The 20,454-nt window shown below is 41.5% G+C and overlaps 1 protein-coding gene across 28 annotated transcripts in view; it reads left to right on the plus strand.

The window, feature by feature from the left end:
* Positions 1–20,454, plus strand: part of LRRTM4 (leucine rich repeat transmembrane neuronal 4) — a 726,983-nt gene that overhangs the window by 318,101 nt on the left and 388,428 nt on the right. For 26 of the 28 annotated variants that reach the window (XM_039527427.1, XM_039527426.1, XM_039527425.1 and 23 more), the window contains one exon: positions 1,105–2,651. In XM_039527427.1, the coding sequence (XP_039383361.1) occupies positions 1,105–2,651 (1,547 nt within the window). Of the gene's footprint in view, positions 1–1,104; positions 2,701–20,454 lie in introns of all 28 variants that reach the window. The other 2 variants (XR_005595074.1, XM_039527450.1) reach the window with 1 other exon arrangement.

Here is a 20,454-nt window from a genome sequence, read left to right on the forward strand (position 1 = left end):
GTGTTGGATTTTCTGAGACCTCTTCTCATGATTATTCAGACAATGTAGAAAATGTGACTGTGCTCACATAACAGCATTAATACCAAATAACCAATCTGACATCTGAAGTGCAAAGGATTAAAATCAGCAGCAGTGAGGAGGGGGATTCAGATTCAAGTTTCACTCTTTAAACTTCATAGTTTTTGCTGCTCTTAAGGCAACATTCCAACATAAGTGTATATATATTTACATACAGTGTATACAATCTACACATATATAGTGTTATCTATTTATATATAGATGTTAGCTATGCGTGGATAAATATGTACATATATTTTAATCATGATAATTTTATCATGACATATGAATGTTAATGAAACTATCAGCATGATATCTTGGTCCAGTACAGACATTATATGATATAGATACACATATATGTTTGTGTTATATGTGCATGTATGGAAATGAGAAGTCACTGAAATGCAGTCTCAGAAGTATTATTCAGAATGCTGTTCGGTAATGCTTACATCTAATGTTCCATTATGCAATAAAGACACATTTTAAAGGCAGGGGACAAACTTTATTATATATTGGCCTGTTTGCTATAGCTCTTATTGTATATTAATTGTTTGGGATTGGACTATGAAAGATTTACATGCAGTTGGGTTTATTAAGGAACATTTTACTTGTTGAACTACCAGAAGCTCTCTCTCATTTCCTTTTCCAATAGTACAGTGAATTCAGCACAGTGACTTGACAAATATGTGTTTTGCTAAATCCTCAAATTCTAATGATAAGGCTATACCAGCTACGAAGAGTGCTGATGTATAGGAGAACAAGTGACTAGCAAATGGGTTCCCAGTCATCCGAAGGGGTCATAAATCACACAAATGTAATTGAATAACAAGAGTGGTGGGGGTGTGAGGAAAGGTAGAATAGGAACTCAACCCCCCCCCCCCCCCGACATTTATACAAGGAACATTGCAAGAAAGGAGCCAAACAGGTTGTCTTCAAATCAACTATACCACTAATGCCTTAGCAGAAACCCCATTGACGTTAGTAATCTGATGATGATTTATTTTAATAGCTTTACAATGGACATGTGTCTTCTTTTTAATATTGTAGGTTTCCATTTAATTAAGCAGCTGAGAGGCATGAGTGTGGTGTTAGTGCTACTGCCTACAGTGCTGTTTCTTATGCTCGCAGGGGCTCAGCGAGCTTGCCCCAAGAACTGCAGATGTGATGGCAAAATTGTGTACTGTGAATCACATGCATTCAGAGATATCCCTCAGAATATTTCTGGAGGTTCTCAAGGCTTATCGCTACGGTACAACAGCATCCAGAAGCTTAAATCAAATCAGTTTGCAGGCCTGAATCAGCTCATATGGCTTTATCTTGACCATAATTACATCAGCTCCGTAGACGAGGATGCGTTTCAGGGGATCCGTCGGCTGAAGGAATTAATTCTGAGCTCCAACAAAATTACCCATCTGCACAACAAAACATTTCACCCGGTCCCCAATCTCCGCAATCTGGACCTTTCTTACAACAAGTTACAGGTGTTGCAATCTGAGCAATTTAAGGGCCTTCGCAAACTCTTGATCTTGCACTTGCGGTCGAACTCATTGAAAACTGTGCCAATCAGAGTTTTTCAAGATTGCCGAAATCTCGATTTTCTGGATTTGGGCTACAACCGTCTGCGGAGTTTATCCCGTAATGCTTTTGCTGGCCTCTTGAAGCTAACAGAGCTCCACTTGGAGCACAATCAGTTTTCGAAGATCAACTTCGCCCACTTTCCACGCCTCTTCAACCTCCGCTCTATTTATTTGCAATGGAATAGGATCCGGTCTATTAACCAAGGGCTAACATGGACTTGGAGTTCCTTGCACAACTTGGATTTATCGGGGAATGACATCACTGGGATAGAACCTGGGACCTTCAAATGCCTGCCCAACCTGCAAAAGCTGAACTTGGATTCCAACAAACTCACCAACATCTCTCAGGAGACTGTCAATGCGTGGATCTCGCTAATATCCATCACTCTGTCCGGAAATATGTGGGAATGTACTCGAAGCATTTGCCCTCTTGTTACTTGGCTTAAGAATTTCAAGGGAAATAAAGAAAGCACTATGATATGCGCGGGCCCTAAGCAAATCCAGGGCGAAAAGGTGAGCGATGCTGTGGAAACATATAATATCTGTGCCGAAATCCAGGTTGTGGTCACTGAAAGATCATACCAGCCACCTAAAACTCCCCAGAGACCTCTCTTTATCCCCAAACCTACCATTTCCAAACTGGAAAACAATCAAATGACCTCTGTGATGCCCACTCCTTCTCCAGACTTACCAACACCTGGAGCAGAACCAGAGTATGAGCATGTTTCCTTTCATAAAATCATTGCTGGGAGTGTCGCTCTCTTTCTTTCAGTGGCTATGATTTTGTTGGTTATCTACGTGTCTTGGAAGCGGTACCCAGCCAGCATGAAACAACTGCAGCAACACTCTCTCATGAAGAGGCGCAGGAAAAAGGCCAGAGAGTCCGAAAGGCAAATGAACTCCCCTTTACAGGAGTATTACGTGGACTACAAGCCGACAAACTCTGAGACCATGGATGTATCAGTTAATGGATCTGGGCCCTGCACATATACCATCTCTGGCTCCAGGGAATGTGAGGTATGAACCATGATCCTCCTAAAACCATTTCAGCTGCTGAGAAGGAGAGGTAAATGTTTGAAGCTCTTGAGGTGTTTCTAATCACTAGAAAGATTAATGAGCCTTTTTGTTTTTGGGTTTGCTCAGTGTGAAAGGTTATTTAATTAAATTACAACAATCTCGGAAGTGACGGTGGCTATTTTCAATAGTTGAAACTTGAAAGAAGTTCATTCAAGGGTGAGATTAAGTTGGAATAAACAGCCATGTTAAAGGCATCTGAGGCCCGATTCTCCTCTTGCATGTACCCCTTTTACACTGGTGTAACTCTATTGGCTTTACGGGAGTCACTCCCTAATTTGGAGGGGATTAGGGCCCCTGCTATTTAAGAGAGGGCAGATAGACTAGCACTATTAAAAAAGTGTTTATATCCGAGTTTATGCCAGATCACATCACAAATATGGACTCATAAAGATGATGCTGTTTAAACTTGTTACTAACATTTACACATTTGGTCCCTAATGCAGCAAACCACATAAGCACAATGGCACCATTATAGTTAAGCACTGCTTAACTGCTTTGCTGAATAGTGATGGATTTAAGCACTTGCTTATGTGCTTTGCTGAACTGGGGTCATGAAAAAGACCCAAGTCAAAAGATACATTTGCAAGAGCCTGCTATTTTTGCTGTAAACTTTCAGTGGATACACCTCAATTGTGGTCAAGAGAGTTCTATCCTCTTACGCCAGGTGTCACTTTGCTTCTGAGTGTTTGGTAGATACAGGCAGAATAGCCATCATTGTCTGTGTCCCATGTTCTTAAACTTTGTCAGCTTAAAGTTGAGATGTCATAGACATTTTCTGTAATTATTTGAACGTGGATAAATAAAAATTTGATCACCACTGCTCATTTATACTTGGTAAAAAGGATTTAGGCAATTACAGTGTGTCCTATTAGCAACTAATACTTGGTAACTTAATGTTGTGTGAACTCTACTGGTATTAAAACAATGGTGGACCACTGTTGTTGTGTAGACCTGAACAGGAAATGTTAAGTGTGTATTGTGCCTGATTCGCATCCCTCATATTTCCACTGATGTCAGTGGGTCAGGTTGAAATCAGAATAGAGTTTGGCCAGTCTCTTTGGCAACCAGACATGTTTAAAGATTAAGGCCAAGTATTTCTAAAAGTCGATAGTGATTTTGGTGACCAACTAGAGACACTTTCCAAAGCCTGATTTTTAGAGGCTAGTTATTCTGCACTTTCTGAAAATAGCACCCCTTTATGATGTCAAGTTGGGCATCCAGAATCACCACTTGCTTTTGGAACATGTTGGCCTAAAAGAGGCTGATGAGAAAAAGTGAAAGGCTGTGATTCATGGTGGTTTTTCTTAGGGCAACATCCCAGTTGAAAATGAACGACCTGTTATATCTATCATTGCCATCAAAATTAATTGAGAAAGCAAGTGCAAATTCTGCTATCAGCAACACCAGTGGAAAACGACTGAAGTCAGTGGAATTACTCTGGGTTTGCACTGGGATTACTGGGAGTGCAATTTGACTCACAAGGTCTAATTCTGTTCTCACACAAGTTTTATAGCAGTGTAGTTCCATTATAATAAAATAAGTAATAAAAATAATAATTGGAGATATACCAATCTCCTAGAACTGGAAGGGACCTTGAAAGGTCATGGAGTCCAGCCCCCTGCCTTCACTAGCAGGACCAATTTTTGCCCCAGATCCCTAAGTGGCCTCCTCAAGGATTGAACTCACAACCCTGGGTTTAGCAGGCCAATGCTCAAACCACTGAACTATCCCTCCCCCCATTAACTTCAGTGACGTTCATTTTTATTTACACCAGAGTAACTCAGAGGAGAATTAGGTTCCTTTAAGGCATGATTCAAAGCCTATTGAAATCAAAGGAATTACTATAATGGCATTAGTGCATAGCAGATGCTATAAGTCTGAAGTCATTTTAGGTTTGAAAATAAATTATACTGGTGTGAAATCATGGCATACAAATTGAAAGGTGTGGGTCTTCTCTGGCAATTAACACAGGGTTTATATGGCATAATTTCTTCATGCTGAAGTTGATCTTAATGCAAAATTAAAGGCTGAGAGAATGTCAGGCCATGGTGAGGCTGCTATAAACCAAACAGAGGTCACCTGCTTGCAATACATTGTTTTAGTATCTGGTTGATACAACTGATTGCTTTGCTAAGAAAAATAATTTAAGCAAGATTTTAAAACCATTTGCCTTTCCAGTGTTTGTTATAAAAGATGGCAAATGCAACATATTGACATTTTGACAACACATTTTCAAAACTTATCCTGCATTTAGAAGGCTTTGATAACTGATAATCAAACTATAGACATTCAGATGCATATAAGCAGTGATGACATTTAATACAAATGCATTTAACTGCAACATTTGCACTCTCTTTAAATGCAGTCTCACATAGTGAGCTAGATTTTCAGCTCCTGTAAGTCAATGCAGCTCTACTGCCTACAGTAGAACTACATGCATTTCCATCAGCTGAGGATCTGGCGCTGTAATTCCTGGAAACCACTTTTGTGTTTTAGGTACTAGAGAATGTTCTGAGTCCTAAATGTGTGCACTGGAAAAGTGTAGATTTATTGGATCAGTTTCTGGATCTGACCTATAGTTTTCCCTTTAGATATAAGATAGGGTAGGACCTTTATGACTATTATGCTCTTCGGGCTGAATTCTGTTCTGTTACACCATTGCAAATCTGGAATAACCAGTTAGTTCTGATTTGAACGTATGTAAGTGGGAGCAGAATTTGGCCCTATATATTGAGGACCATTTAAATGGAAGTCAGGGCTTACGAGGCCAAGAGGGAAAATGTTAGCCAGCGTTTCCTGCTTAGCTGCATGAGTGATATTTTTTTTACCACTAAATAACAATCCAGTCTTGAAGAATATTAAAGAGGACAATGTCAGAGGAGAATCCACGGTCAATTTGGTAGAGGAACTATCAACAGGCCAGACTCTAGCTGATGTAAATTGGTGTGGTTCCATTAACTTCAGTGAAGCTAGGCTGAAAATCTTGCCCTACATTCATGATGAGACTTGTTATTTCAGCCATCCAAAGGGTTGACCGCAGTTAATCACATGGGTCATGCTCTTCCAAAGACATTAATAACCTTTGTTCATGTGAACAGTTCTAATCTCAATCTCTCCTTAAAGCTCACTTGTGTTGTGATGCCAATAACACACCAGACAATGGCTGGGCAACCGGTGTGTAGCAGCCGCTGCTTTTCCTGCTAATCGCTAATGTCTTGCTGTTTTCATGGGCTCTAGCTCTCTGTTTCTTACATCTCTTCTTGTAGCTATCGTCTCTCGTCTTATACTTGGATTGTAAATTGTTTGGGGTAGGGACTGCCTTTTTGTTATTGCCTATGTAGCACCTAGTGCCAGGGAGCGCTACTCTCTGACTTCAGGTGAATTTGCTTTGGTGCTTCTGCTCATGTGAGTAAAGCATGTGAATGTTTGCAAGATAGACTGTGTAGTCTATGGGCCTGATAATCAGCTGGTGTTAATCAGTGAAGCTACACTGAAATCCATAGAGCTACTTCAGTTTACCGTTGCTGGGAATCTGGCCCTGTATTTGCGCAACAACTTACTGAACATTAGTTGTTTTAGTACAGAAGACTCAGGGAGACATTAAAGCACCTGATCATTGAAGACACATGTAGCATCCATAAGTCCCTGCTGAAATACTGTCCTCAGCTTGGATTGAACATTCTTTGTCTCCATAGCTACCAGGTTCCACTTGTAAAAGGGTGGATATGCACCATGCAGTACTTATAAATTGGAAATAAAAATCATAGTATCTTAAGCAATAAAATGTTTCATAATTGGGGGGAAATGGGAATGGAATATATTATTAATAATTAAATACTCAGGCAGATATACTTCTGAAAGGACTCATATTTTGTAAGGGGGAGAGAGTCATAATTCAGGGCTATCATTTCCCACAGGTCTGACTGGCTCATTCCTTGTGCTCAAGCTCAGCTTTCACAAAGAAGAAAGATTTAGAGGAAAAAGAAGGTCAAGTTCTCATAATAAAGTGCTAGTATTTTTAAGGACACATTGAAGTTGCTCAACTTTTTATATTGATTTTACTATTTTTTTTCTTTAAATCTTTGTCTGCCTCCAAAAACCCTCAGAAGCAAAAGCAACCATCTCCGCACTGGGAAAAAATGTGTGCGTTGCGGGAAGGAAATGCTGAATTAACTACCTCATTGCATTATAACTTGAGGAATGTGCTGGCATGTTCTAACACTGGGTGGGAGTCAGTAGATGATTTCCAAGCCTGGGCTAGGGCTGTATAGGCTCTGCAGGGTCACCTGTTGCTTTTGCTGTATGGAGCCCATAATTAGACATATCCATCCAATCTACGGATACAGATTCCATATTTGCTCATACATAGCTGGCACTGACACATGGCACCTGGATACTCCTTTAGGCCCTAATGTAGCAGAGCAATTAAGCAAATCAGGAGATGCATTGACTTCAGCAGGACTATTCATATGCTTAAAGCTGTTAGGTTGACCAAATGTCCCAATTTTATAGAGCCAGTCCCGATTTTTGGGTCGTCTTCTTATATAGACTCCTATTACCTCCCACCCCCTGTCCTGAATTTTCACAGTTGCTTTCTGGTCACCCTAAAAGCAATGCATGTTCTTAAGTGCTCTACGGAATCAGAAACATATCTTGCAAATAGGGGAGTAAATTGCACAGCCACATTTTCAAAATGGTCTTTGTTTGTTTGTTTTAAGTGAAACAAGGAGAATTACCTCTAGTTTTACAAATATAGAGTCAAATTCAAAACTGTTATAAATGGGTGCAACTCCACTGGGATCAATGGCATATAATTGGTTACACCTGGCCCAAAGTGTTCCATGTAGCTGTCTGCCAAGGCTTATAATTTTGGCTCATACCACTCTGTTAGCAGGCTGCAGCTAGCTTCCTTTGGCATTTGCAGTGCGCACCTGTGTGTGCACATACTTCATCTCTCTCATTTGTACGCTACTGTTCACACCTCTACAGTGAAAAGGCAATTTGATCAGCCACACTGTATTATGATGCACGTAACGTGTCCCATGCAAATATATTTTGAGATGGAACCCTGCTACAAAAAACAAAACTAAACAAAAAACCCACTTCTAGCAGACGTTTCTTCACCTACTGCGCCTCATGCCCTGTGCAGGTACTTAACACAAGGCCTGTGTACTAGTTAAGTTGCATTTTAGCCCTGGAAATAGGCCATCTATTGGGACATAACATAAGTGATGTATGCAGGCCTAGTGCAGGATTTCTATGCAGGAATAAGTTCATGGAGGGATAGGTTCATCATCTGCTGTTAGCAGGGATGATGCCCCAGCCTTTGTTTGCCAGAAGCTGTGAATGAGCTACAAGGGATGGATCACGTGATGATGACCTGTTCTGTTCATTCTCTCTGGGGCACCTGGCACTGGCCACTGTCGGAAGACAGGACACTGGGCTAGATGGACCTTTGGTCTGACCCAGTATGGCTGTTCCTATGTTCGTATGAATGAATTTAACCTTTAATAACCAACTTAATTCTGGCTAGCAAAAACCTCTGTAAAGAGTAAAGAACCTTATTTTTAAAGATAAGTTTAAGTTCTTATGTAAAAATAGCCGCCTCAGGTCTGCCTCCCCATGTGAGAGACCTATCTGCTTGCTTTGGTGACAAAACCAAGACTTTACTGCTTTTTACTCTTGTTAGCCATGCAATGGTAATGCAGCTATCACTGAGTGAACTTGAGTCTATTCATTCTTGTGCATCTTCAAGAAAGATGTTCCTGGAGTTCCAGTGAGGTAGATGATCTTATCCCATTCTTCTTCTTAGCATGTGCACAATGTGCCTCAGGCGGCACGTGACCAGGATTCCTCACCAAACTTGGTCCATTGGTTGGAGCATTAGCTTGACCGGGCTGGGTGGTGATAGAGGGAGTGCAACGTGAACTCTGATCCATGTCCCTCCTTAGACCATTGAATGCACACAGGACTGCTTAAGTGTCACAAGGGGAATACTTTAAAGATCCTGGGGTCACATGGTAGTAAATAAAGGCTTCATTTGGCCTGCACAACATATGGTGATGTCTGAGAAGGGAAGAACCCAACTTGACTTATGAATTTCAGGGCAAGTTTGGGAGGTGGCAGTTTTATATATATTTTCATTTTAAACTGAGCACAGCTGATGTGGAAAACGTTGAGACATAATTGACTTAGAACCCCACAGTGCCACTTTTACACATTCTCTTTGGAGTCTAACCACATTTCATCAGTTGACAAACAAGCCCACCTGTTCAGATAGAAGATCATCATCTGCATTATGCTCCTGTGCCTTTCACTGTGGTGAAAGCCCAAGGCATTTGTCATTTTCAATTATACATACTAAACTATTCACATTAAATAATACCCATCCAGAATTTCACCTCCTCCTCCTCTCTTGCCATTGGAAAAGGATAGATTCACTAAAAGAATCCTAATGTATGTGCACAAGTTGAGACACTATGGGCCTGTGCCTTTTAAGCCTAATTCAGAAGGAAACTTTGACATTTACTATCTATTTATTTAAGCACCAACAGTGTTTTATATAAAACACAAATATTAAGGTCCTATTACAGTCTGAGGTCGTAATTCTGCAGAGATTTTAATGTGTGCTTAACTTGGCATCAGTGAGATTCCTCACATATATCATGGGAAAGATGTGCCTTTGTAGGATCATGGCATAAAACAGAAAATGGAACACGATGGAAAACCCCAAGAAGGGAATAACTTGTAGAGCTTTAAACAATTGTTGCTCTTAATTCGTGTTTGTTTGCTTCTTGTGGAGGGAAACTTTAGCAAGGGCTTGACTGCAGAGAGAATAGTGGCTTGGGGAAATGGGACAAGAAGGGTATTGCATACCTAGAGAACGGCATAGAAATGAGAGGGGCAAGAGATGACTGGGGCAAAGATTTGCATAAGGAAATCAAATGAGGAGAAAAATAATGTGGTTTTCTTTAATGAAATATTTCCTGTGGAAAATGTTTCAATGTATAAGTGCTGGATTATATGAAAGAGGTGAGAATTCTTAATTTCGTATGCAGGCAGATGACCTCAAGCTCAAACTGATTGGAAGTTCATCTGGGTGAGGCTAGGGTAAGCCTTGGGAAAGTCCTCAGGATTTGGCCTAGTTGTAGGAATTAGTGCTTTGAGGTTGGAAGTTTATGCATTAGAATGTCAACAACACACTAGGGAGGGATCTGTAGTTATACATGCTCTGGGCCAGATAGTCAAGTGCTCTGTGTTTACAAATGAGGCCATGTTTTTAAATGAGCTCAGCTCCTGCTTAAGCATCATAGTAAGTGGCCAGATTTTCAAAAGTGCTCAGCATGCTACTGACCATCTGGCCATATGTCCCACATTGGCAGCTCCTGGGTGTAGAACTCTTTTGAGAATCTTATTAGGCCCTTGTTGAGCAATTTAAGTGGGAGCTGAACCTTCTAAAAATCTGGCCCAAACTGTGTGCACTGCTGAGCCCCTGGAAATCCCACTCTGTCGTTTTACCTTTTGTATAAAGCTGAATGAAAAATGCGAGTCTGAAATAATGGGGCCTTCAATTGCAAGAGTTTCTTGGGTTTTTTTAAAGCATAAATGCATGAGGAGAAGTTGCTCAAGATGGTGTCCTATGGCAGACACCTCTCTGCCTCTTCCCACAGGAAAAGGCCTGATACTACAGATATCATCCAGTAGAGAGACCATCTCTTAGTGCTCTGGAGAGAAGACCACGGCACTTTACATGGGCCCCATTAGCGAGGTATATGAGCACCTCATGATATTTAATCTCACAACACCCCTTTGAGGGAGGCTAGTGCTATTCTCCTCATTTTACAGATGGGGAATTGAGGCACACAGTGACTTGCCCAAGATACTCCAAGAAGTCTGTGGTGGAGCAAGGAATTTGAACCCAGGTGTCCCAAGTCCATGGTGGTACCCTGATCACTGGGCAACCCTTCCTGTCTAACAATGTTGCATCTGATAAGCTCTTGCCAATATTTATCAATCAGAGGTTGACAATTAAATAACATGCAGCTCTCAAAGTGTGCCAAATCCTACGCTACTTATCAAACATTCCTGCAGTGGTCAGAGGAAAATCACTGGTGCGGTTTCTCTTCCTATAATCATCTACCCTCTTAGTACTAGAAATGCCACATGTGTTTTATACATGGTAAGGACTGATGAAACAGATAGGACACTGTATTGGAAAAGCTTTGTCCAAGAACAAAAATACTTGCACTCCTATTATAATCACTGCATGGGACCCATGAAAAATCCCTGTGTTGGTGGAATTGTGCAGCTTGCCCTCTTCATTTCTCACATCCTTTTCTCTCTTGCCCCTTCTTCCTCTCCCTCTGCTGCGGCCTGTGATGTGCTGCCAGTATTTTAAGTCATTTTTTTTCCATTTTAAGCCCATGATGCAGCTCAGGCTAGAGGGAAAATGTTCACAGAAGAAGGGTGACATTTGTGGAATCTGTTTGTTTGTTTGTTTTTCCCTTTAAAAATAAAAGTGCTTTCTGTAAAGAATGCACACAAGCTCATTAGCACGTGTCCTGTGGCTGGAAGTACTGTTCAGATGTAGTTCTTGAATAACATACAGGGCCTGATGCTTGCTGATACTATGTCCCATTTGCTCCGCATCGCTCCTGCCAGTGTGAGGTGAATTTAAATGTAATTTACACCCATTGTATGGCTTCTGTATGTTGCTAGTGAGGTGTAAAGGGGGCTCGGTGTCAGTGAGAATGAGGCCTATTGAAAAAAGCGACAAAGAGTCCTGTGACACCTTATAGACTAACAGAAGTATTGGAGCATAAGCTTGCATCTGACAAAGTGGGTATTCACCCACGAAAGCTTATGCTCCAATACTTCTGTTAGTCTATAAGGTGCCACAGGACTCTTTGTCGCTTTTTACAGATCCCGACTAACACAGCTACCCCTCTGATACCTGAAGGCCTATTGAGTATAGCTCAGAGTTTGACTTCTGGAGTGAGGAGATGTGGCTTACAGACCTTGTAGGAGGATCAGGAGAGTTGTCCTTCCCAGGAATGTTTTTGAGAACTCTCTACAGCCTGTACCATGCCAAAGGCTAACATTTGCTTCTCATAGCATGGCAAGGATGATTGTGTATAACAGACTAGACATCCTTCCTTTTTTTGGTTGGTCCACTGGAAGAGAAGTCTACTACGGTTTCTGATTGAGAGAGTTAGTTCTGTAGCTCAAGTGGTAAAGATCTGTGCTACGTTGCTGAAGGTTCAGGTTTCAGACCTTTCTCATGATCCATGTAGGGTGGGTCATTAGTATCCAAACTGAGGCTGCGCTCCACCAGCGATAAAGAAAGTGCCCAACCTTGCCTTCAAACTAGTGGTGAAATTTTAACAGGGGCACATTTCTGATGATGCCCTTAACATCAAGGACTGGAACATGGACAGTAATGTCCTGCTGTTGGCATTACTGGGGCCTTGCCTTTCTCAGGAAAATGAGAAAAACAAACCCAGCTGAAGTTTGCTTCATGTTATTCCCATGTACCATTCCCACCTGATGATTGCAGAGTAGTTCTTCCAAATGAGGGATGCAGCAATGGTGTCCCAGATACATGCACATTCCAGCAGAGGTCTCCAGAACAGCAGGCCACTTGGAAACGAGCTGTTAACAGGTTAGTATTTCTGACTGAGACAATTTTGAGATCCCCATCTAAAACTCTGATTCTGAGCTACTGTTGTGCAATGTGCTGTCTTTCTGTACATGAATGAGTGATGTTGTCCTAGTAGATGGGTCCCTTATCCTCTTTGTGGATCAACAGCTGTGCCCAGCTAAAAAACCTTTCTTCTAACTCAAGTAGTAGTCATGTGACTTTTGAAGCTGAGACCCCAGGGTTCAAAACTCAGCTCTGCACATGTAATAATTATCTATTGATAGATATCTGTAGATCATAACCTGTATGACTTACAGGCAAGAGTTACGTAATATAAATATGTGATCAGTTCTCCGTATTATAGATAAACATTTTGACATGAAAAATTCCTGTATCCTTTGTTTATAGCACCATTGACTTCCTGGTACTTGGTCATTTCAAGCCAGGTATTTTAGGACTGAACACAGATGGGTTGCAGTGGTAAACATTTTAGACACTAATCAGCTTTTATCACATCTGTCTGTGCTGCAGCCAAATAAGCTAGATTGCTTGTAGCCCTCTCTGTGTATACAAAAAAGCAAAATGGATCAATTCCCAGTGAATTCCTAGGAGCTCCTGCCACTTTACCTAGCAGCGAGTTTACAGCTATCATTGGGAAAGGAAGACCTGAAGTGGGGGGCTGGGGAGTACTAGCCTATGTGGGAGGACTCTGTAATGAATTAGTTTTGCCTTGTTACCACGAAGCTGCATGGGGAGAATGCAGGGAAGTGAAAAGCTCTAACTGGTGAAGCTCTCAGCAGTATTCTTGCCAGGCTGTCTTTGAAAAGAATGCACTGTGTATGAATATCCAAGATGAGGGGGAGGATGGAAAGGCCAGGGGATGATGATCTATAATCAGCTACCATGCCTGTGGTGTAGGGCCCTGGGCAATTGCCCTGCTTCCTAATGCCAGCCCTGGCTTCTGATCTTCTGAATGTGCAGAAAAACTGTTGTTGTGGCACAGGTGGGCCATGGCATTTTTATAGTATGTTGGGATTGGGGGAGGGGAGAGGTCAGAAATAAAAAGGTTGAAAACCTCTGATGTAGCCCATCTGGTAAGCTGAAATGTCATTAGGTAGGGCACTGGAAGTTCATAGTGATTAAAAATGCACTAAATCCTCTCTAAAAGCTTTGTGATTTAAGTCAGTATCTCTGATGTCAAGATTACTTCACCTAAACAACGGTTCCTAATAGCATCATCTGAACTTGTTGGAAAGTCCCCTATAGTTTAAAGGGAAAAAAAACCACTTAAAACTGGATTAGAGAGATGGTTTCTAAGCATTGCGTTAAAGTGGTTTCATTAGAACAAGGTACATTAAAAGAAAAAATACCTCAGTCTTAAAAGTATGACAGCTACAAATATTCAAGTCCCTGGGAATAATGAGGACTAAATATATATTTGCCATGTAGACCAGTGGTTCTCAAACAGGGATCCGGGGTCCCCTGGGGTGCTGCAAGCTGGTTTCAGGGGGTCTGCCAAGCATGGCTGGTGTTAGACTCGCTAGGGCCCAGAGCAGAAAGCTGAAGCCCCACCATGCAGGACTGCAGCCCAGGGCCTGAGGCTAAAGCTGAAACCTGAGCAACTTAGTTTCACAGTGCCCTTTGTGGTGTGGGCTCCCAGACAATTGCTCTGCTTGCTACCCCCAAATGCCAGCCATATCTTTTATACGGAGAAAAACAATTGTTGTGGTATAGGTGGGCCATGGAGTTTTTATAGCATGTTGGTGAGGCGGGGTGGCTCAGAAAGAAGAAGGTTGATAGCTCCTGATATAGACAGTCTCAGCACAGAGATCAAGGACCCTGTGGCCATGAAGTCTGAACTGCCTGTGGCAGGTGACCCTTTTGAGTCAGGCAAAGCACATGGTTGGCAAGACTTTTGTGTGGATTCTTGAACTAGTTGTTGCCCATTTTGTATCTGTTCTATAGCTATAAAATACCTACTTTTTATACAGTACTTCCTATTTGTAGCTTTCAAAGCACTTTACTTTACGTAAGTAGCATTATCCCCATTTTATAGAAAGGAAAACTGGGGTGCAGAAGTGATACCGCTTGCCTACTCTTACGGAGCAGGCTACTGGCAGAACTGGAAATAGAGCTCAGTGCTCTTCGGTCATAGACCAGAGCCCTATCTACCACCCCATACCACCTCCTTAGTCTCAATGCCTGTCTACTTGGCTCCTTTCACTAATTCTGTATTCAATTAAAAATAAAGAAACAAAGAAAGGTATTTCTAAATTATTTCTTTTATCAGTGATGTACAAAACAAATTCCTTTTCAGTTCAATAACACTGGCATATATTACATCTTCCTAATAGAAGTGGTTCTAGGCCAAATCCCTACATTCAAGTGTTCCCAAACTATGGGCAGTCTATCAGGAAGAATCAAGAGTTCAGGTCATGGGCATTTTACACTTGGATCTGCCATTGACCTGCACCATAAGCCACGTCTTGTCCATGCTTCTGTTTCTCCTCCCACCCTTTGTCTTATCTATGAAGACTGTACGCTTTTTGCAGCAGGGACTCTCTCATTGTGTGTTTCTACAGCACCTACAACAATGGGGATCCAATCTTGGTTGGAGCCTCTAGGCACTACTGTAATACAGATAATAATAATCATCCAGACCTGACCATGTCAGACTACTGACTCCTTGTTCTTCATCCAAGGGCGTGCCTGCATTACGGTTAGACATCTGCGGCTGGCCTGTGAAAGCTGACTCGGGCTTCTGAGGCTCAGGCTGCGAAGCTGTTGAGTTGTAGATGTTCGGGCTCAGATTGCAGCCTGAACTCTGGGACCTTCCCATCTCGCAGGGTCCTGCAGCCCAAGCCTGAATGTCTATGCTGAGATTAAACAGTCCCTTAGTCTGAGCCCGAGCCAGCCGCAGGTTTTTAATTGCAGTGTAGACACATCCTAAAATTCTTGTCTTCACCTACAAAGCCCTGTGCAGCTCTGCTATTCCTGTATCTTTGATCCGGCCTTTCATAGCGTCAGCCTCCACCCCTATACGCTTTCAGTTATGACACAGTCAATGCTGCATTCATCTGCTTCTGCCACAATTGTCTGTCTTTGAATCAGTTTATCACCTCCCTCACCCTTCTGTAGGGTGACCAGATGTCCTGATTTTATAGGTACAGTCCCAATTTTTGTGTCTTTTTCTTATATAGGCTCCTATTACCCCCCAACCCCTGTCCTGATTTTTCACACTCGCTGTCTGGCCACCCTACCATTCAACTGCCCTAGCTGTGTCTGCTCCTGAACCAGTGCCACATGAATGTTAACCTGCACTGATCCCCTGTGAGCTATTGAGGAGGGATTAGGGCCCTTTGCTTCACTATAACCTCCATTCATTTCCAACACCTGGGTCTGCATTTGTGGACAGCTGCACAGAACCTGGACTGAATTTTGCTCTCGGTACAGTAAGCTATTAGGCAAACAAATACCCAAGCAGCTGAAATTAAGCAAGAAAGCTTTGAAAAGCCGACCTGTCTCATATTTATCTCATTGCTTCTCCTTCGATCAAAGCATATGGGTAGGAACAACCTGCTCATTTTGATTCAACAGCCTGCTTTTACTTTACACTACCATCTGCTGTAAAGAGATAATGACTAGTTTTAAGTCAAGCTTGAAGGCAAAAGGCTCCTGGGGGGTGGGGGGAAGTTAACTGTTACATTCCATCCTCTAGTCCCCTCTGCTGAAAAAAGGCAAGGAATTGGCAAGATGCTTCCTGATGTTCATTCATTCAGTATGGTGTAGCTGCACCATCTCCAGGTACAGCATCTCTGAATGCTGATCTCCAGTGGGACCCTACTAGTCCAACTACTCTCCAACTGCTAACTTTGCTTACTTAAATCATGGCTAACTGATATGAGATTTTTTCCCCTATCCACTCTAAGCCCCTTATTTATCTGAGTGCTTTTGACATGAAGTATAGGGTTGAACTTTGAGAATATGTGTATTGACTGTGGTCATCCTTAAAATAAACAAAACAAATCTTTACAGTTGCTCGATAGATGGATCGAGCCTTCATTACAAAGGTTTGCTGGGTAATATTCTATGGCCTGTGTTATGCAAGAAATTAAATTAGATTATCCTAGTACCCTTAAAAATCTTTCTTTTTCTTTCTTTAACTAGGTGAAATGAAGTGCACAGAGCATAGCCATGTAATCCTTTTTTTTCTTTCTTTCTCTTATTTAAATGTCTCCCTTCTCTATAGTATCTGAGTGTTTCCTAAGGATTTAAAAGTGGAAATTAAAATAACTATCTTCCTTCTTTGTCAGCCTGTGGGAGAAAGAGCTTCATTTGTCTGTAGGGAATTTTATTGTTTGTCATGTGTGTGTGCATGAAAATAAGTGTTCTCTGTGTGAGAAGAATTAAATGAGGGAAAGGTAAACTGAACAACTGAGTTTTGATTTTGATTCCAGAATTGTCGAGTTCTATTGTCATTACAGTAATAGTTAAAATTTTCTCTATCCAAGTTTAAACAACACTACAGAATGTTGTTAGACTCGTAGACTTTAAGGTCAGAAGGGACCATCTAGTTTGACCACATGCACATTGCAGGCTAGAGAACCTCATCCACTTCTAACCTCTGGCTGAGTTACTGAAGTCCTCAAATCATGGCTTAAAGATTTCAAGTTATAGAGAATTCACCATTTAAACTAGTTTAAACCTGCAAGTAACCCATGCTATAGAGGAAGGCAGAAAAAAACCCAGGGTCTCAGCCAATCTGACCTGTGGGGGAAATTCCTTCCCATCCCCAAATATCAATTAAACTCTGAGCATGTGGGCAAGACCCACCAGCCAGACACTTGGAAAAGAATTCTCTGTAGTAACTCAGAGCCCTCCCAATCTAGTGTCCCATCTCTAGCAGTTGGGGATTTCTGCTACTGGCAGTTGTCAGTGGGCTACATGCCATTGTAGGCAATCTCATCATACCATCCCCTCTACAAACGTATCAAGCTCAGTCCTGAAGCCAGTTAGGTTTTTTTTGTCTCCACTGCTCCCCTTGGAAGGCTGTTCCAGAGCTTCACTGCTCGGATGGTTAGAAACCTTCGCCTGATTTGCAAGTTTTTAAGTGTCCGTGCTGAATATTACATTTATTGTGGGTGTGTTGTGTGTCCTTGACTTCACTGCAACAGGCAAAACACAGAAATTATCCAGCGTGCAAAAATGTTCAAGTACGATCAATAGATTTAACACAGTGGTTTTCAACCTTTTTTTTTCATGTATGGACCCCTAAAACATTTTGAACGGAGGTGTGGACAACTTTTGGAAATCTTAGACATAGTCTGCAGACCCCCATGTTGAAAATCACTGATTTAAGATATTGTCAGAAAAGCACATTGTATGATCTTATATAAAAGAAAGGCCTTCATCCTGAGTTTATGCAAAAGATAATGAGACAAAAAATAATGAAATTTCTGCCCTAAGCCTGGTTATATCTGACATAAACTCTAGCCATTTCAGTAAACAAGCCACTGATGGATTGAGATTCTTTAGTTCAGAAGACAGAGACACTTCAGATGCTATTTAACAAGCCTGCAATAGAAAGTTAATAAAAGAAGTTAGTAATGAGTTTAAGCACTGGACAAAAACTCAGCTTAATTATACTATTATTATTTATTTATTTATTATTAAGGTACTGACTAAAAGCTCCAACTGAAATCATTAAACTAGGCACTGTACAAACATATAATAAACCATCCCTGCAATGGAGCACTTACAATCTACATACACAAGAATGACACAGGATGGGAAGGGAAACAGACACACGAGGTAACATGATTTGCCCAATGTGACACAACAGCTCAGTGGCAGAACCAAGAATAGAACACAACTTTTTAGAGACCCTTTGCAGTGTCCTAGCCCAGGGGCCACGCTGTTCTTCCCACTTGTATGTCCATTTAACATGTTTAGCTGAAGATCCATCCCACAATTGCAGAGAGCCAGCACAAGGGCTATTATCACTGGAGTGGTGCCTGTGAAGCTCTCTTCACAAAGTGGAATTTCACTCACAACACCTTGCTCCCCACTTTACCTTAATCCTGATTTTTCCAAATATTACAGCTACGTACAGCACCTTTGCTGGATTTGAGTGGTGGTTTCCCTATTTTTCAAACTTGGTTCTCATTTTTTAAAAATAGCTCTCCCTTATACTCAATGACCTTCAAAATCCCAAATGCTTGTTCATAGCTCTGATTCGTTACTACCCATCCATCTAATTATCATTGTGCCTTGATGGATGATTTAAAAGAAATCAGGGCCAGCAAATTCCTGCTCTGATTCTACTAGCATTTGTTAATGTTTTAAATTATCATGAATCTGAAATGTGCTACTTTTAAAATGTAGAGTGATGTGATTGCCTGAAGCCTCTCCATGTGTTAATTAAATCATCATAATTGTAGTTTCTAGAGACTGACAGGTTATAAATAGTATATACCCCCCTCCCCAAAGCAATTTGGTATGAATGACAAGCAAAACTACTATTGTTTAAACTGTACATCTGACACGAGTCCTTCCTATTTCAGACTCTATATCTTGACTGTTATTTCATTGTCCTGAAATAATCAACAGTGCCTTTCTTAAAAGCTGGGCAATTATATTGTTCTTTATGGACACTATGCAAAATGAGGCAACTTGTGTTCAGGGTCAGCGTCATCCATTTAATTTGACAGGTTGCATGATGAGAAGAACTGAGGATCAGGATTTCACAGGTAGGTTCCTCTACCCAAGGAGGGACCTAATCCACCCTGTTGTAAATGGCAAAGAAGGAACCAGCATTCTAACCATATTAGTAGAGAGAAAGGAAACAAGTAGGAGCTGCTAGCATCCTCATCCTCTTTTCCAGCGAAGACAAAATGGTAGAGTTACATGAAACCCAAGCAGCTTTGGTTGGCCTGGGATCTGTGCAAAGTTTTTTCCTTCACTTCTGATCAATATTGGTTTTCACCATATCATTCTATCTAGACTAGAGAAGAAAGCATTGGAAAGTATACTTGCTTGGAACTTGAGCTTTCAGCACATGTTCTATGCCTTGCCATCCACAGACATTTTACAAATGCCAGTTAGAAACTCTTGGTATTAACACCTCCTCATCAATTATTGGGAGTGTACCACATCCACCCTGACTAATGGGGCCTTCAACACTGGTTCTCCACTTGTAAGGTAACTCCCTTCTTTTCATGTGCCAATATATATTTATGCCTGTATCTGTAATTTTCACTCCATGCATCTGAAGAAGTGAGGTTTTTTACCCACAAAAGCTTATGCCCTAATAAATCTGTTAGTCTTTAAGCTGCCACCAAACTCCTCATTGTTTTAGTTAGAATCATAGAATCATAAGACTGGAAGGGACCTTAAGCGGTCGTCATTTGCGCCATTTGGTTGTAATGTGTGAGGTGAGTCTTTAACTGAGCATGGTGTAGGCTGCCATGGTTTTCTTCCGCTGGCATGGGAAGCCAGAGTTTTGCAGCTGCACCAGTTCGGCTGTTCCACCTAAATCCAGCCCACAGTGGGGTATTTTTCAAAATGTGTGAAACAGTAAAGCCCCTGCTTCCAGCCACAGTGCTAAGCGCTATGGATTAGGTGGGTGATGGCAAAACTGTTTTGCTGACATGACTGCTGAACAGTATTGTACAGATACTCATACCCCATAGGGCTAGCTTGCCTTCATTATAATCTGCCTTTATTATATTCAGCAATCATGGAAGGAACCTAAAGGCCTGTATCCTGTAAGACATTGGCCTCAGCACTTGGCATAAGGCTTGAGGCCTATGGGGTTTGGCATAGATAAATGACTCAACGGTAACCCCTAAGTTTTGGAAAACTGGAAATAGAGTGTAAGGGAAATTTTGTGCATAATGACATCATCCAACTACAGAAATGTGAGTGAACACCAGCTTTTGGAAAGTTTGGGAAAGAACATCCAACCGCAAGCATGCCATGGCAATGAATTGATATATATGATAAGAAGTTCAGATAATTAATATACTAGCCTATCATATACAAGTTGCATCCCAGCCTGTGGGCAGTAGGGGAGAGAAATGTAGCCTGTGGGAGGTGCTAGAA

Source organism: Mauremys reevesii, linkage group 2 (genome assembly GCF_016161935.1).
Source record: "Mauremys reevesii isolate NIE-2019 linkage group 2, ASM1616193v1, whole genome shotgun sequence".
Taxonomy (NCBI): domain Eukaryota; kingdom Metazoa; phylum Chordata; order Testudines; family Geoemydidae; genus Mauremys; species Mauremys reevesii.